Source organism: Sarcophilus harrisii, chromosome 6 (genome assembly GCF_902635505.1).
Source record: "Sarcophilus harrisii chromosome 6, mSarHar1.11, whole genome shotgun sequence".
In the NCBI taxonomy this organism is placed as follows: domain Eukaryota; kingdom Metazoa; phylum Chordata; class Mammalia; order Dasyuromorphia; family Dasyuridae; genus Sarcophilus; species Sarcophilus harrisii.
The window spans coordinates 235,084,102-235,096,669 of record NC_045431.1 but is presented as its reverse complement, the minus strand read 5'-3'; the positions used below and the strand labels follow the sequence as shown (position 1 = coordinate 235,096,669).

Genomic DNA, 12,568 nt, shown 5'->3' with positions numbered 1-12,568 from the left:
TCCTAACTCCTTGCTTCTAGTCTCTCCCCATTCTAATCCAACCTGCAATCAGTGATGTTCCAAAGGCACAGAACTAACCACATCACTCCCCTATTCAAAAAGCTTCAGAGGTTCCCCAGTGCCTCCACTATCAGATCTGAACTCCTCAGCACAGCATCGAAGCCTTGTCTGGAGCCTGCTGTCATGCATCCTTCTTGGGCATCTGAGTATATGGAGGCACTTTGTTCGCTCCATGTCCTAATCACACTGGTCCATCACTTCTCTCCCCAACTTCCCAGTGCACTTCCCACCTCCCCCCTCGCCTAGAAGATGGCACCCAGTCTGCCTCTCAGAAGCCTCTTTTTCCTCCAGGCTTAGCCTTCCCAGCTCCTCCACGCAACTTGCTCTCATCGCCGACTCAGTGAACTTTAGTAGCTCCCTATTACCTCTAGGAACAAAACAAAATCGTCTTGTTTGGAATTCAGGGCTTTCCTATCTTTTCAGTCGCACCCTTCCACTCCCTTCCCTCCCTTCCCTACTACTGCCACAGTGACACTGTCCCCCCTTCCCCCTTTCCCTAAAGAAGAGCTGCCATCTTTAGACTCTGGAACTTTCCCTGGCCATCCTCCATGCTTGGAGCCCTCTCCTCCTCCTTGCTGCCACTTAGATTCCCGATGTCTTGGTGCCCCTTAATCTTAGTGTTTTCCTTCCCTTGGTTACTTCCTAGTTTTCTGGCAGAGTCTGGTTTGCCCACAGTTGTTTGCATGTCCCCTCATCCCATCAGACTGGGAGTCCTTGAGAGCAGAGACCATTGAGCCTTTTCTTTGTGTCCCCAGCACTTAACCCAATGCCTGGCACATAGAAGGGACTTAATAAATGCGCGCTGCTAACTGATTGACTCCTCTCGGTGCCCAAGGTTTGGATTTCTCTTGCCTCTATCAAGAAAATAGAAGCTCTGGAAGGACTTGACACGTCTGGTGTGGAAGGAGGACGTAAGGAAAGTTAGTCAGCGGAAGGGAATTCTATCCCTCTGCCCCCAAAGCTTCAAAGCCTCCCTGTGGGTCACTCGGTCAGCCAAGAGCCGTTTACAGGTACCTACTATGTGCTAGGCACTGAGGGAAAGCATTCAATGAGGAAACAACACGTAAATAGTGATACACAAACAAGGGAGGGGCAGGATAAATTGGAGCTAGTCTGGAGGAAGGCACTGAAGTCCAGAAGGATTAGGAAAGCTTTCTGTGGAAGATGGGATTTAGCTGAGACTCAGAGCTGGCCAGGAAGCAGAGCTGGAGCGCGTTCCCGGGACAGGCAAAGCAAGGACCTGAAGGGGGGAGAAGGGTGACGCGGCAGGGGCTGAGGCTGAATGGGACATAAGACCAGAAAGGGAGGAAAGGGCTCCCTAGTGAGGGGCTTTCAAAGCAAGACTAGGGACCCACTGCGGTGACAGGAAGATCACTTTGCGGCTTAGTGAGGAGACGCTGAGGGAAGCCAGGCGGCAAGTTCACTTGCCAGGATCTGGGCTCGAGAAGATAAGGGCCAATGTCAGAGGAGACGAGGGGCAGAAATCAAGATGTTGGGGCAGGAGCCAGGGGAAGGGGTGCGGAGGAGACCCCTCTGTGCCAAGTGTATCCATCTGCCACGAGAGGAAAGTAGCCGAGGAGGGGGTTTGGGGGAATGATGATGAGTTCTGGCTGAATATGTGTCTGAGACGCCTTGTGGGAGAGTCCAATAGGCAAGAGGTGGTCAGGGGAGAAATTAGGGCTGGGCTGGAGATCCGAGATTCGTGATAATTGAATCTGTGTTTGCTGATGAGGTTGCTAAGTAAAATAGGTCAGAGGGAGGAGAGAAGAGGGTCCGGAACAGACCCTGGGGGGACAATCATGCTTTATGGCTAAGGCGTGGTTGAAGATCCAGCCCAGAGTCCATTTCATAGGTCCATAGATAGATTCAGAGCTAGCAGGGGCCAGAGACACCATTGGGTCCAGAGGAAATGAGGACAGAAAGGGGGGGGGAGCTTCGCCAGAGATGTACCGGTGGTCCTGCATGAGGCAGGATTTGAACTCAACACCCGCGGACTATAGACCCAGTGATCTTTCAGCTGCTCTGCATTGTTCTCCTTTCTTGAAAGTGAAAGTGCTCCACAACCTGCCCTTTCCAGTCTGCTTTCACATTACTCCTCTGCCCAATCTCTATTTCCAGCATCCTCTCTGGCTCTTCTCTGGCTCTTGAGCATGCCCTATGCCCTATGCCCTGTGCCCTGTGCCCTGCCCCCATCTGCAGGCTTTTGCTCAGAAATTCCCTTCTCCCCATCTTTGCTTGTTGCTGTCCTGTTCTCCGGGACCCGCACCCCCCCACACACTTAAGATCGCCAGTATGGCCATGACTTTGTCTCCAGCCTTCCCGTGACCGATCTGTGCTTCTGTCATCAGCGCTCTCCATGTTTGGGTCCCAAACCCTGCTGCTGGGTTACTCCCCAGTCCCTTGGGGTGTCTAAGCAGCCTTCCGAAATCTTGGCCAAGAGCTCTCCCCGGAGAGGCAGTGACGTCCCTCTCGGACTTCCGAGGCCATGACCCCTCAAGCAGATCAATCTAAGCTCCCATAGCTTCACCAGTAAGATCTTCACACCAAGATCTCCTGCTCATCCCAAGCCCCTCCCCCATTTTCCTTATCTTTGACCTACCCTGCAAGTGCTCCCTTGGGAAGCTTTGCCATGTACCAAGCTTCCTGCTGCACCCCAAGGACCCTGGACTCTTGCATGTGACTCAAAGCTAAGGTGATATCCTCAGGTGTTGTCCCCCATTAGAGTGCAGGCTCCTTGAGAGTAAGAACATAATTTTCTATTTGTATCCCCAATGTTTTGCACATAGAAATTGAAAATATTTTATTCATAATAATAACCAAAATGATATTACTGGCTAGCATTTATATGGTAATTTATGGTTTATAAAGTATTTTACACCTATGTTATCTTACTGCATCCTCACAACTATCCTGAGAAGGAGATGCTAGTATCTCCATTTTACAGATGAGGAAACTGAGGCAAGCAAAAATCAGGGTCTCACAGATAGTGAGTGTCCAAGACTTGGCTTGCACTCAGGTCTTCTTGCTAACAGAACAGGGAGGTGGTAGGGTAGATGGAGACAGAAAGAGCTGACTTAAGATCTGGTCTCAGACACTTACTAGCAGTGTGATCCTAGGGAAGTCACTTAACTCTGTTTGCCTCAGTTTCCTCATCTATCAAATGAGCCAGAGAAGGACATGGAAAGGTGTTACGGACTAGAACTTGAAACAAGAGGCTAAGTCCTCCAGTATCCTTGCCAAGAAAACCCCATATGTGACAACAAAGAGTTGAACATGACTGAAAACAGCTGAACCACCACTACCACCACCAAACTTCCTGGTGCCGAGTTCCGCACTGACCACTGAGCCACCTAGATCCTCTGCCTGGCCTTTGCACAACCACAGATCTGAGAGCCAGAAAGGACCCTTGCACCATTTTGTCCCAGCTGTACCAGAAAGGAATTCCTCCAACACGCCAGGGCGGCGATTTGTAGCCCCTGCAAGGAGCTCTCCTGTGGGCGAAGCCCTTGACAAGGGCCTGCAGTCTCCATCAGATCTCACCGCTCTGCCACACATGTATGTGCCACACCCAATTCGAGCCAGCCACCTCCCCGGGGACCATATCTGATTCATTCCCACCTCCGTGCTTTTGACTACACGGTGCCGTCTGTCTGGAATACCCTCTTGGCACGCTGCCTGTTCAAAAGCTTTTCTAAAAATCCTGTTTACCCCATCTCCTCCTCAAGAGACTCCCTGCAGGCTCTTTGAGGGCAGGAACCATCATAATTTTTATTTGCTCCCCCAATGCTCTGCATGTAGAAAATGATTAATGATGTTTTGTTCATCATAATAACGACAATAACAAAAATGATAATGATGCGTTTCTATGGTACCCTCTGATTTATAAAGTCCTTTACCCAGGTTATCTCACTGCATCTTCACAACTACCCCAACAGGGGTTGGCCAAACCTTCTCTGCCATAGTTTTGGGGCAACTTGCCCACCTGCCATGCACAAAAGTAGAGATCGTCATCGCCATTGTCGTCACCATTTTACCAATGGAGCCACTAAGGCCCACAGCAATAGTGCTGACTTCTAGTGGAGAACGAGGAGCCCTCTCCATTGGCACCCCTCTGGTGGCGCTCATTTCCGAAGCCTGGGGACTCTGATTTAATTTCTGGTGGGTGAGTCATTGCTAAGAGACAGTGTAGCCTCTGGTTGGAGGATCCAGGTTCGTGTCCTGCCTCCGGCTGGGCTCAGCTGGGGGACCAAACAACGGCTCGCCGTTTCACTTGTACCTTATTACAACAAGGAGCTTCCACACTGGAAGTTCCCTTTATTCAGTAACAGCACCGGCCTCTCTCCATAGCAGAGCAATGTGGCTTCCCCAGCAGCCGAAAGGCCTGATGCCCAGCCATCAGCACCCTGGAGAGGGCCCGGAGGGAGGAAGGCTTTGGGACCTCAGCCCAGCGGGATGGGTCTGTTTGCCTTGGCCAGAGGGGAGGAGCTCTCCCCTCCAACCAGGAGGGTCCTTGGGGCAGACCGAGCTGTGCTACCCTCCTGAGCCCTGCTGAGCTTGGAGCTCAGAATTAAGAAACATTTGTGGGCTAAAAGATTCCGCTGATGAGGGGCAGGGCTCTCTGGTGACTGACAGATGGAGGTCGAAATAGATGGGCAGGTCCAGAAGCACAAGTTCTCACTAACTGGCACTGGTCATACACACACTCACACACCACACATACCACACAAACCACACACACACACACTCACACACCACACACACACACACACACACTCACACACTCACACATACCACACAAACCACACACACACACACACACACCACACACACACAAACCACACACATACACAGTCACACACTCACACATACCACACAAAACACACACACACACCCACATACCACACACACACACACACTCACACACTCACACATACCACACAAACCACACACACACACTCACACACCACACACACAAACCACACACACACACAAACCACACACATACACACTCACACACTCACACATACCACACAAACCACACACACACACACTCACATACCACACACACACAAACCACACACACACACACACTCACACACCACACACACACACCACACAAAACACACACACACACACATACCACACACACACAAACCACACACACACACACTCACACACCACACACACACAAACCACACACATACACATTCGCACACTCACACATACCACACAAAACACACACACACACTCACCACACACACATCTCACACACACACATACACCATACACACACCACACACACACAAAATACACACTCACATACACATACACACTCACACACCACACACACATAGACCACACACACACATATACCCCACACACATACACCATACACACACCACACACACACACTCACCACACACATACACACTCATTCACACACACACACTCACCACACATACATAGACTCACATACCATACACACACATATACCCCACACACATACACCATACACACACCACACACACACACTCACCACACACATACACACTCATTCACACACACACACTCACCACACATACATACACACACATACCATACAACACAGACACCCCCAACACATACACACTCACCACACACACACACACACACATACATACACCCCACACACATATACCACACACACACATACACACCACAATACACACACACACTCTCACATACACATACACACTCACACACCACACACACATACACTATACACACACATATACCCCCCACACATACACACACACACCACACACACACACTCACATGTACACACTCACACACATATACCCCCATATACACCATACACACACCACACAAAGCACACACACACACACACACACACACACAATCCGGACTGGCTCAGCATTCCCTCAATGGAGGCCTTGGCTGGATCAAACCAGGAATAAATATGGGCAGAGCAGCCTGGCCGGCTGGAACATGCTTAATTTGGTGCCTCTCTCCTCGTCCTGCTGCCCACCTTCTCTCTCCTTTTGTAGTGGCACCAACTGCCACCCGAGCTCTGACGCACTCGGAGGAGCAGAATGGGGAACAACTCCGCTCTGCTGGCCCCGCCAATGCGGGCTCGGGTATAAATAGAGACCGCTCTGGAACTGTTTAGATATAAATACATGAGGGATCTGCCTCCCGCATGTCAGCAGCCGACCTGCCTGGGAGCCAGCAAGAAACCTCAGCCCGATGCTGGCGAAAGCAAAAGGCGCCAATAGAGGTGCCCTTTGGCCTTTACACGCAATGAAGCCCTCCCAGGAAAGCAAGGGACCTCTCTGGGGAGGTGACCCCTGTCCTGCCCTGAAAAGAGGATTCCCTGATGGGATCCAAGCACAGCCCTTTAGCAAGAGCCCTGGGTCTGGCTTTTGGGGGAATTAAGAATAACAAAAATAACATCAACAACAAGAATCAAAACAAAGCCTCCCAAACATCATCCTGGACTTGGAGCTGGGAGGAAACAAAGGCCCAGAAATGAGAAGGGGGTTCTGGACATGCACATTGAAAGCTCCTTCTTGAAACCTCCACAGTCTAAGGGAGCACAATTTCTCGGACCGCTGACTGCACAGTGCCCTTCCTCTCTCTGCCGAGTTTCTTACCCACCTGAACAAGACCCGAGCAGGCTCTGTTGAGTCCCACGGAAGGGGCCCCAGTGGAGGCCAAACAAGGGCCTCTCCTCTAGCTCCCTTCTGGATTTGGCCCATAGATCCTAGCCTGGAACTTCCCAATTCCCTTCTCTCACTGGGGTCTCCTTTTTGAGTAGGGACCAAGGCTGACCAAGCTTCCCTCTTGCCTCTTCTCCTGGCTTTTGGACTCGGCACCAAGTCTGTGGATACCTTCCCCTCTGACCTCTTTTTCAGCTGTGTGTGTGCTGTTTTCTCCTATTAGACTGGAAGGTTCTTGCGGGCAGGCAGTTTTATTGTTGCTTGTATTTGGGTCTAGGGTTCAGCACCATGGCTAGCACTTGGGGGGGGGGTATTCTTATTAAATCTTGCCCAGAGATTCTGAGCCTTTGCTGAGATCTTTTCCACCACATGAAGCAAACGGGGACCCTGTTCTCCACAAAGCTTCCTTCTCAGAGCCTCCCAGGGAAGTCACCTCCCATCTTCCAGGACAGGAGAAGCAGAAAACAAACATCTGTGCCACCTCAGGGATGTCGGAGGCAAAAATGGTAGGGGGTGGATGTCCTAGCCTTCTCTTCCTCCTCCCCTGGGAGGTGCAGCTCCGGCTCACCCTGGCCCGGCCCTGCCCTGAGAAACTTCCTCGCAGCTTCCTGGGCACAAAAGACAAGCCTTTCTCAAAGTCCCAGTGGGCTGGGGAAGAGTCTATGAGAGGAAGCTGGTGGTCACAGCAGTGATCAGGCCTTTCAGGTCAAACTTTTATCTTCCCCGTGGTCACCAGTGCAGTGCAAAAATGGGAAAGCACACATCCCCAGCCCTCGCTGTTAAAGGCAAACAAAATGAGATGTGGCCAGGCTGTCTGCAAATCCACGGAGCAGCCAGACCTAGGGGCCCAAAGCTAGGCAGACAGACAAATGGACGGACAGACAGACGGCTTCGATGGCTATAAATGTGTAAATATAAACAGCAAGACCAAGAGGAAACGATCCCTGCGACACACAAGTGAAGCTTCCTTCCCAACATTCTCTTCCTTGCATCAAAATCCAGGGACAACAACTTTCGAAGGGCCTTCAGGCCAATGGAGGCAAAATAAAGGCAGGAATCTCCAGTTCTTGGCACCCAAAAGGAGGAGACTGAGGCAAAGGAGGAGCTGGGGGAGGGCAGAGTCTGTCTGCTTTGTGTTCAAATCTGATGTTTTCTAAACATGATCCTTGCAGCATGTTATTGGAACACAAGGCACATCCTTTCCTGTTCATTACTGTTAATTACAGAGGAACCCTCCTATAATTAACTGTAGTACAGTGGGATTCTGTGAAACTTCGAGAAGCCCCTCTTCCCAGCAGCCTGGCAGCATTTTGATGGGGATGGTTCCTTAGAACAAAATTTTATCGGGAAGATAATTAGATTATTCTATAGTCTGGGGGGGGGGAAGCCCCTCCCCTTCCTGGTTTCATGAATTGCAGAGGCTCCTGAAGAAACAAACAGATCACCGAAGGGAGCTGCCAGAATGGAACAGGGAGGTTGCAGTTGGCTCCGAGCTTGCCCTGTCTCTGCCTCTCCTCCTCCCTTCCCGGCACTGGATTGCTATCTCCTCCTTGCCTAACCACTGTCTCCCATTCCCTCAGGGCAGACCGGGACATGCAGGGGGGCAACCTTTCAGCATGAACCAGAAAAGAACCCAGCTGGGGAGACCCAAAGCTGCCCCAAAGCGCTCTCCTGGTAGGGAGCCCAGAACATTGAGGAGGGGAAGAAGAGAGACAGGAAGAAAGGACAGATGGCCACCTCTGTCCTCCTAAGCCTTCGCCACTACTCCAAGAATGGGAAGAATCTCCCCGAGGGTAGGGGCTGCTCTGCTTTGGGGCATTTTATTTTGCAGACTCGACCCAGAGCCTGGGAAGCGTCAGATGGATGGGGTGTCATGATGCTGCTACCGGAGCTGACCGGAGCTGGACCGGGGGCCCAGAAGGGTGCCCGACTTCCCTCTCCTCCCCTGAATTCTGGGGATCTCTTCGGTCCAAATTAACAATCATTGCCATATAAAGGGGTGTCAGGCACTGAGCTAGGCACAAGGGATGCAGAGTCAAATGTGAAACAGAAACTTTTCTTACTGGGAGAAAGCCCCCTTCCTAGGCAAGCACATTCAAAATGTCCATGTGTGTGTGAAGTCACTGGGGGATGGGGGAACACTAACCACTGAGCTGATCGGAAAGCAGATAAGGCCTGGGGAGCTCTGAGGGGACCCAAGGGAGGAGGGAGAGCACGTCAGGCCCAGAGGCAGAGGGGCTTATGGAGAATTGCTTTGGAGGCCAAGTAGGCTTTTGCGTTTGACTCTGGAAGCAAGAAGGAGCTGATGAAGTTCTTGAGGAGGGGAGGAGACACAAGGTCATCCCTGGATGTTAGGGAGATCACCTCAACAGCTACTGTAGGGGTGCATGGGTGAAGGGGCAAACTCTGAGGCAGAGAAAGCAGTGAGGAGGCTACTGGAATAGTCAAGGGGTGAGGGCCAGGAGCCTTTGAAATAAGGAAAGTCGGGTTTCAGGCGGTGAAGGCTACTGTCCTCAGCAAGTGGCTGGATTAATGTGAGACCGCGAGGGGGGGGGGCTGGGGCTGCCAGCCTGGGGAAAGTAGAAGATACCAAGGAAAATGCCAGACTTTGCTTCTCTGCTGAGTAGGGGGAACAACACGCCTACCAGCGAGAGAGCCCTGTGTGTGGTTTTCACCTTAAGAAACAAAATGGCTGAGTCGGAAATCACTGAGGAAGGGGCACGGGGGCTGGGGCAGGCGGGTGGGCTGGGCAGGAGGGCTGGCCAGACTGTTTCTGAGAAATCGGACCAGCAGCCTTTGTGGCTTGCAGCCGGAGCCTGGCAGGAACTCCCTCAGGGACCCTGGTCAGAGATTGCTTTTCTTCCCTCCTGCCTGCCCTAGCCTCCTCGGGACCCCGGCCACGGCTGGGGTCAGCGCTCTGGAGGGGCTGGGATCTCTCCTTTGACCCCGCTCAGCCTGGGAACTCCCGCAGGACGGGCGCTCATTGCTGTGAGGTCTCCCAGGCCCCGACCCACCTCCAATCACAGTAGGCCCTGAATAGACAGTTGAGGAAATGAGTAGAATGCTGCCAATTCCCCTCGGAGCCCAAAGCTAAGGAGCTGGCAGCTCCCAACATCCCCCTCATCTCCATTTGAGGGTGGGGCTGGGGCTCCAACCACCCCACTCCAGGAGATTAATTGCGCCCCAAGGGGGCCCTGCAGCTCCTCCTCCCCCCATCCCCACGCACACAAAGGCCAAAGCCTGGCTTACAGCTCTCAGAGAGCCCAGAGCCCGGCGGCTGGGGAGCCAAGTACCCCGGCGCTGCTTCGAGCCTGTGCTCGTGGCCCTGGGGGGCGACCGGCGGGCCTGAGGCTCGGGGGCTGCGGCGCAGGCTCCAGACTCGCAAGGGCCGGGGAGGCAGCCTCACCTTTGTCCCGCAGATCTTTGTCCCGGCGGCTGAGCTCGCACCCCAGCTGGCCGAGGGGAGGGGAGGGCTGCCTGGGCGGAGGTGGTGGAGGCCGCTGGGGGCCCAGGGGGCGCAGCTGCGGGCCGGCACGCCTATTAGCGAGGCTGTCTTCGGCAGATGGGGGCTCAGCCCAGCCCGGCCCGGCTGCCTAACGCCGCCCCCCCATCATCCGCATCCCGCACAATAGGTCTGGGGCCTGTTGGGCCGGAGCACTGGGCCCGTCCCTTCCCCAGCCCGCCCGGCGCCTAAGGTTTGCACCTGTCCTAGCGGTCCTGCGGCCGCTGCCCCAACGCCCCGGGCCGTACCCGGTCGGCGGGCGCGGTGCCTCGCGGTTCTCCCCGCCCGCCCTCCCTCGGGGCCCCGGGCCCGGCCGCGCCCCAACTGCCCGCAGCCTGTTCCCCTCCCCCCTCTCCGTGCCAGGCTGGCCCCGTGCCCCGGGACTGACGGACGAGCGGACGGAGGAACGGCCGCGCGCTCCCTGTCCCTCCGGACTATTGTTCCCCCTGCCGCAGGGCCGGCCCCTGCCTGCCTGCCTCACGCCCACCCATCCTCCGGAGAAGGAAGGAGAGCGTCTGAGGAAGGAGAGGAGATGGGGGAGGGGGATGGCGCGGAGCACGGGGAAGCCTGCGGAAACGTCGCGGTGCCGCAGCCCGGCCTCTGCGCCTCCAGGGCCCGGGCTGGGGACCGGGGCTGGGGGGAGGGGGTGCCCGGAACCAGTCCGCCCCCGCGGCCCAGCCCCCGCCGCCGCCGGCCCGCCCGCCCGCCCGCCCGTCGTCCCCCGGCCCGAACCCCACCGGCTGCCCGGTATCTCGGCGGACTACACCCTTCTCCATCATGATGTCATGACAGACGGGCCGCCGCCACCGCCGCCGCCTGGATCCTCCCCGCCCCCACTCGCGGCCAGCCGCGCCGCTCCCGGGGATGCGGAGGGGAGCCGGGCCCCGCGGGCCCCCGCGCCGGGCCCCTCCCGCCCGCCCGCATTCCCGCTGCGGCCACAGCCCGGTGCGGACGCCCCGCGAACGCCCCGCGGTCCCCGCTCTCGGCTCCAGTCCCCTGCCCTCGCGCCGCGGGCGGGCCTCCCCCTGCCCCCATCAAGGTGTCCTCCCATCCCCCCGTCCTTCCGCGCCGGTCCCCTGCCCCCCCCCCGTGTCCCCCATCCCCCATCCCTCCGGCCGTGCGGCTCCGGGCGCCCTCACGCACCTGTCTGTCCCTTGCCCAGCGTCTTCTCCAGGCGGTAGGGTCCCACATACTGCGCGTGCTGCGCCCCGCTGCCTTCTTTCCCCGTTGATGTCATCGCTGGCCGGCAAGGCTGCGGGGCGAGGGCTGGGGTGAGGGCGGCGGCGGGGGGCGCCCGGCTTCTCCGCCTGCTAAGCCTGCTCGGCCGTCCCTCCCGGGCGGGCAGCGCGCTCGGCCGCTGCCGCGGCTGGGGCCGCTGGGGCCGCTGCTGCAGGGGCTGGGGCCGGGGCCTGGCTGCCGCTGGGGCTGCTACCTGACCGCTCCTCCGCTCGCCGTCCTCCTCCTCCTCCTCCTCCTCCTCCCGCAGAAGCGCTGGCCGGCGAAGCTCGGCTGGACGGCCGCCCGGCGGCCAGCCCCCGTGGCCAAGGCTCCTTCCCCGGGAGAGCGCGGGGCTGGGGCCGCCTAGGCTCCGAGGATCCCCCGCCTCTGCTGTGCCCGCTGCTGCTGCTGCTGCTGCTGCTGCTTCTGCTGCTGCTGCTGCTGGTGATGCTGCTGCTGCTGTTGCTGCTTCTGCTGGTGGTGATGCTCCCGCAGCTGCATGGTCCCCGGCGGACGCCCGCAAGGACCGGACCCAGGAGCCTCGCACCGCCCGCCCGCCCGCCCGCCCGCGCTCCTTGTTCTCCGGCCCAGCAGCTGCTCCCCGAGCGCGGAGCGGAGCGAGCGTGAGCGAGCAAGCGAGAGAGAGGAGAGAGAGCGAGGAAGGAGGGAGCGAGGGAGGGGGTAGGAGAGGAGGGGGAAGGAGGGGAGCGAGGGAGCGAGCGAGCAGGCGGAAGCGGCTGGGACCGCGGCGGCGACTGGCACCAGAGGCAGCCAATCAGTGCCAACCGCCACCCTCCCCCTGCCCCCTCCGCCCTTCCCTGAACCCCCTCCTCTCCCCCCTCCCGCTCGTCTACCCTCGCCCCGCCCGGGAGCTCTCCAACCCAGGGAGGAGGGGCGGGACCGAGAGAGCGTGCTGAGCATCCTTCCCGGCCTGGCCCGGGGCGCCCTTGTCAGCGGCGGCTCAGCCGAGGCCCTGACCCTGTCCTGGGGCCCCTGAGCCCGGGGCAGAGAAGCCAGCCACCCGCCGCTCAGCCAGCCCGGACCCATGGTACAGAGCCACGGCTAGATG

The 12,568-nt window shown here is 56.8% G+C and overlaps 1 protein-coding gene across 1 annotated transcript in view; it reads right to left on the bottom strand.

The window, feature by feature from the left end:
* Window positions 1-12,150, bottom strand: part of BRSK2 (BR serine/threonine kinase 2) — a 144,513-nt gene extending 132,363 nt beyond the window's left edge. Inside the window, exon 1 of the mRNA XM_031943593.1 lies at window positions 11,425-12,150. Within this exon, the coding sequence (XP_031799453.1) occupies window positions 11,425-11,518 (94 nt within the window). The 5' untranslated portion in view covers window positions 11,519-12,150. The remainder of the gene's footprint in view (window positions 1-11,424) is intronic.
* Window positions 12,151-12,568: the final 418 nt, after the last annotated feature.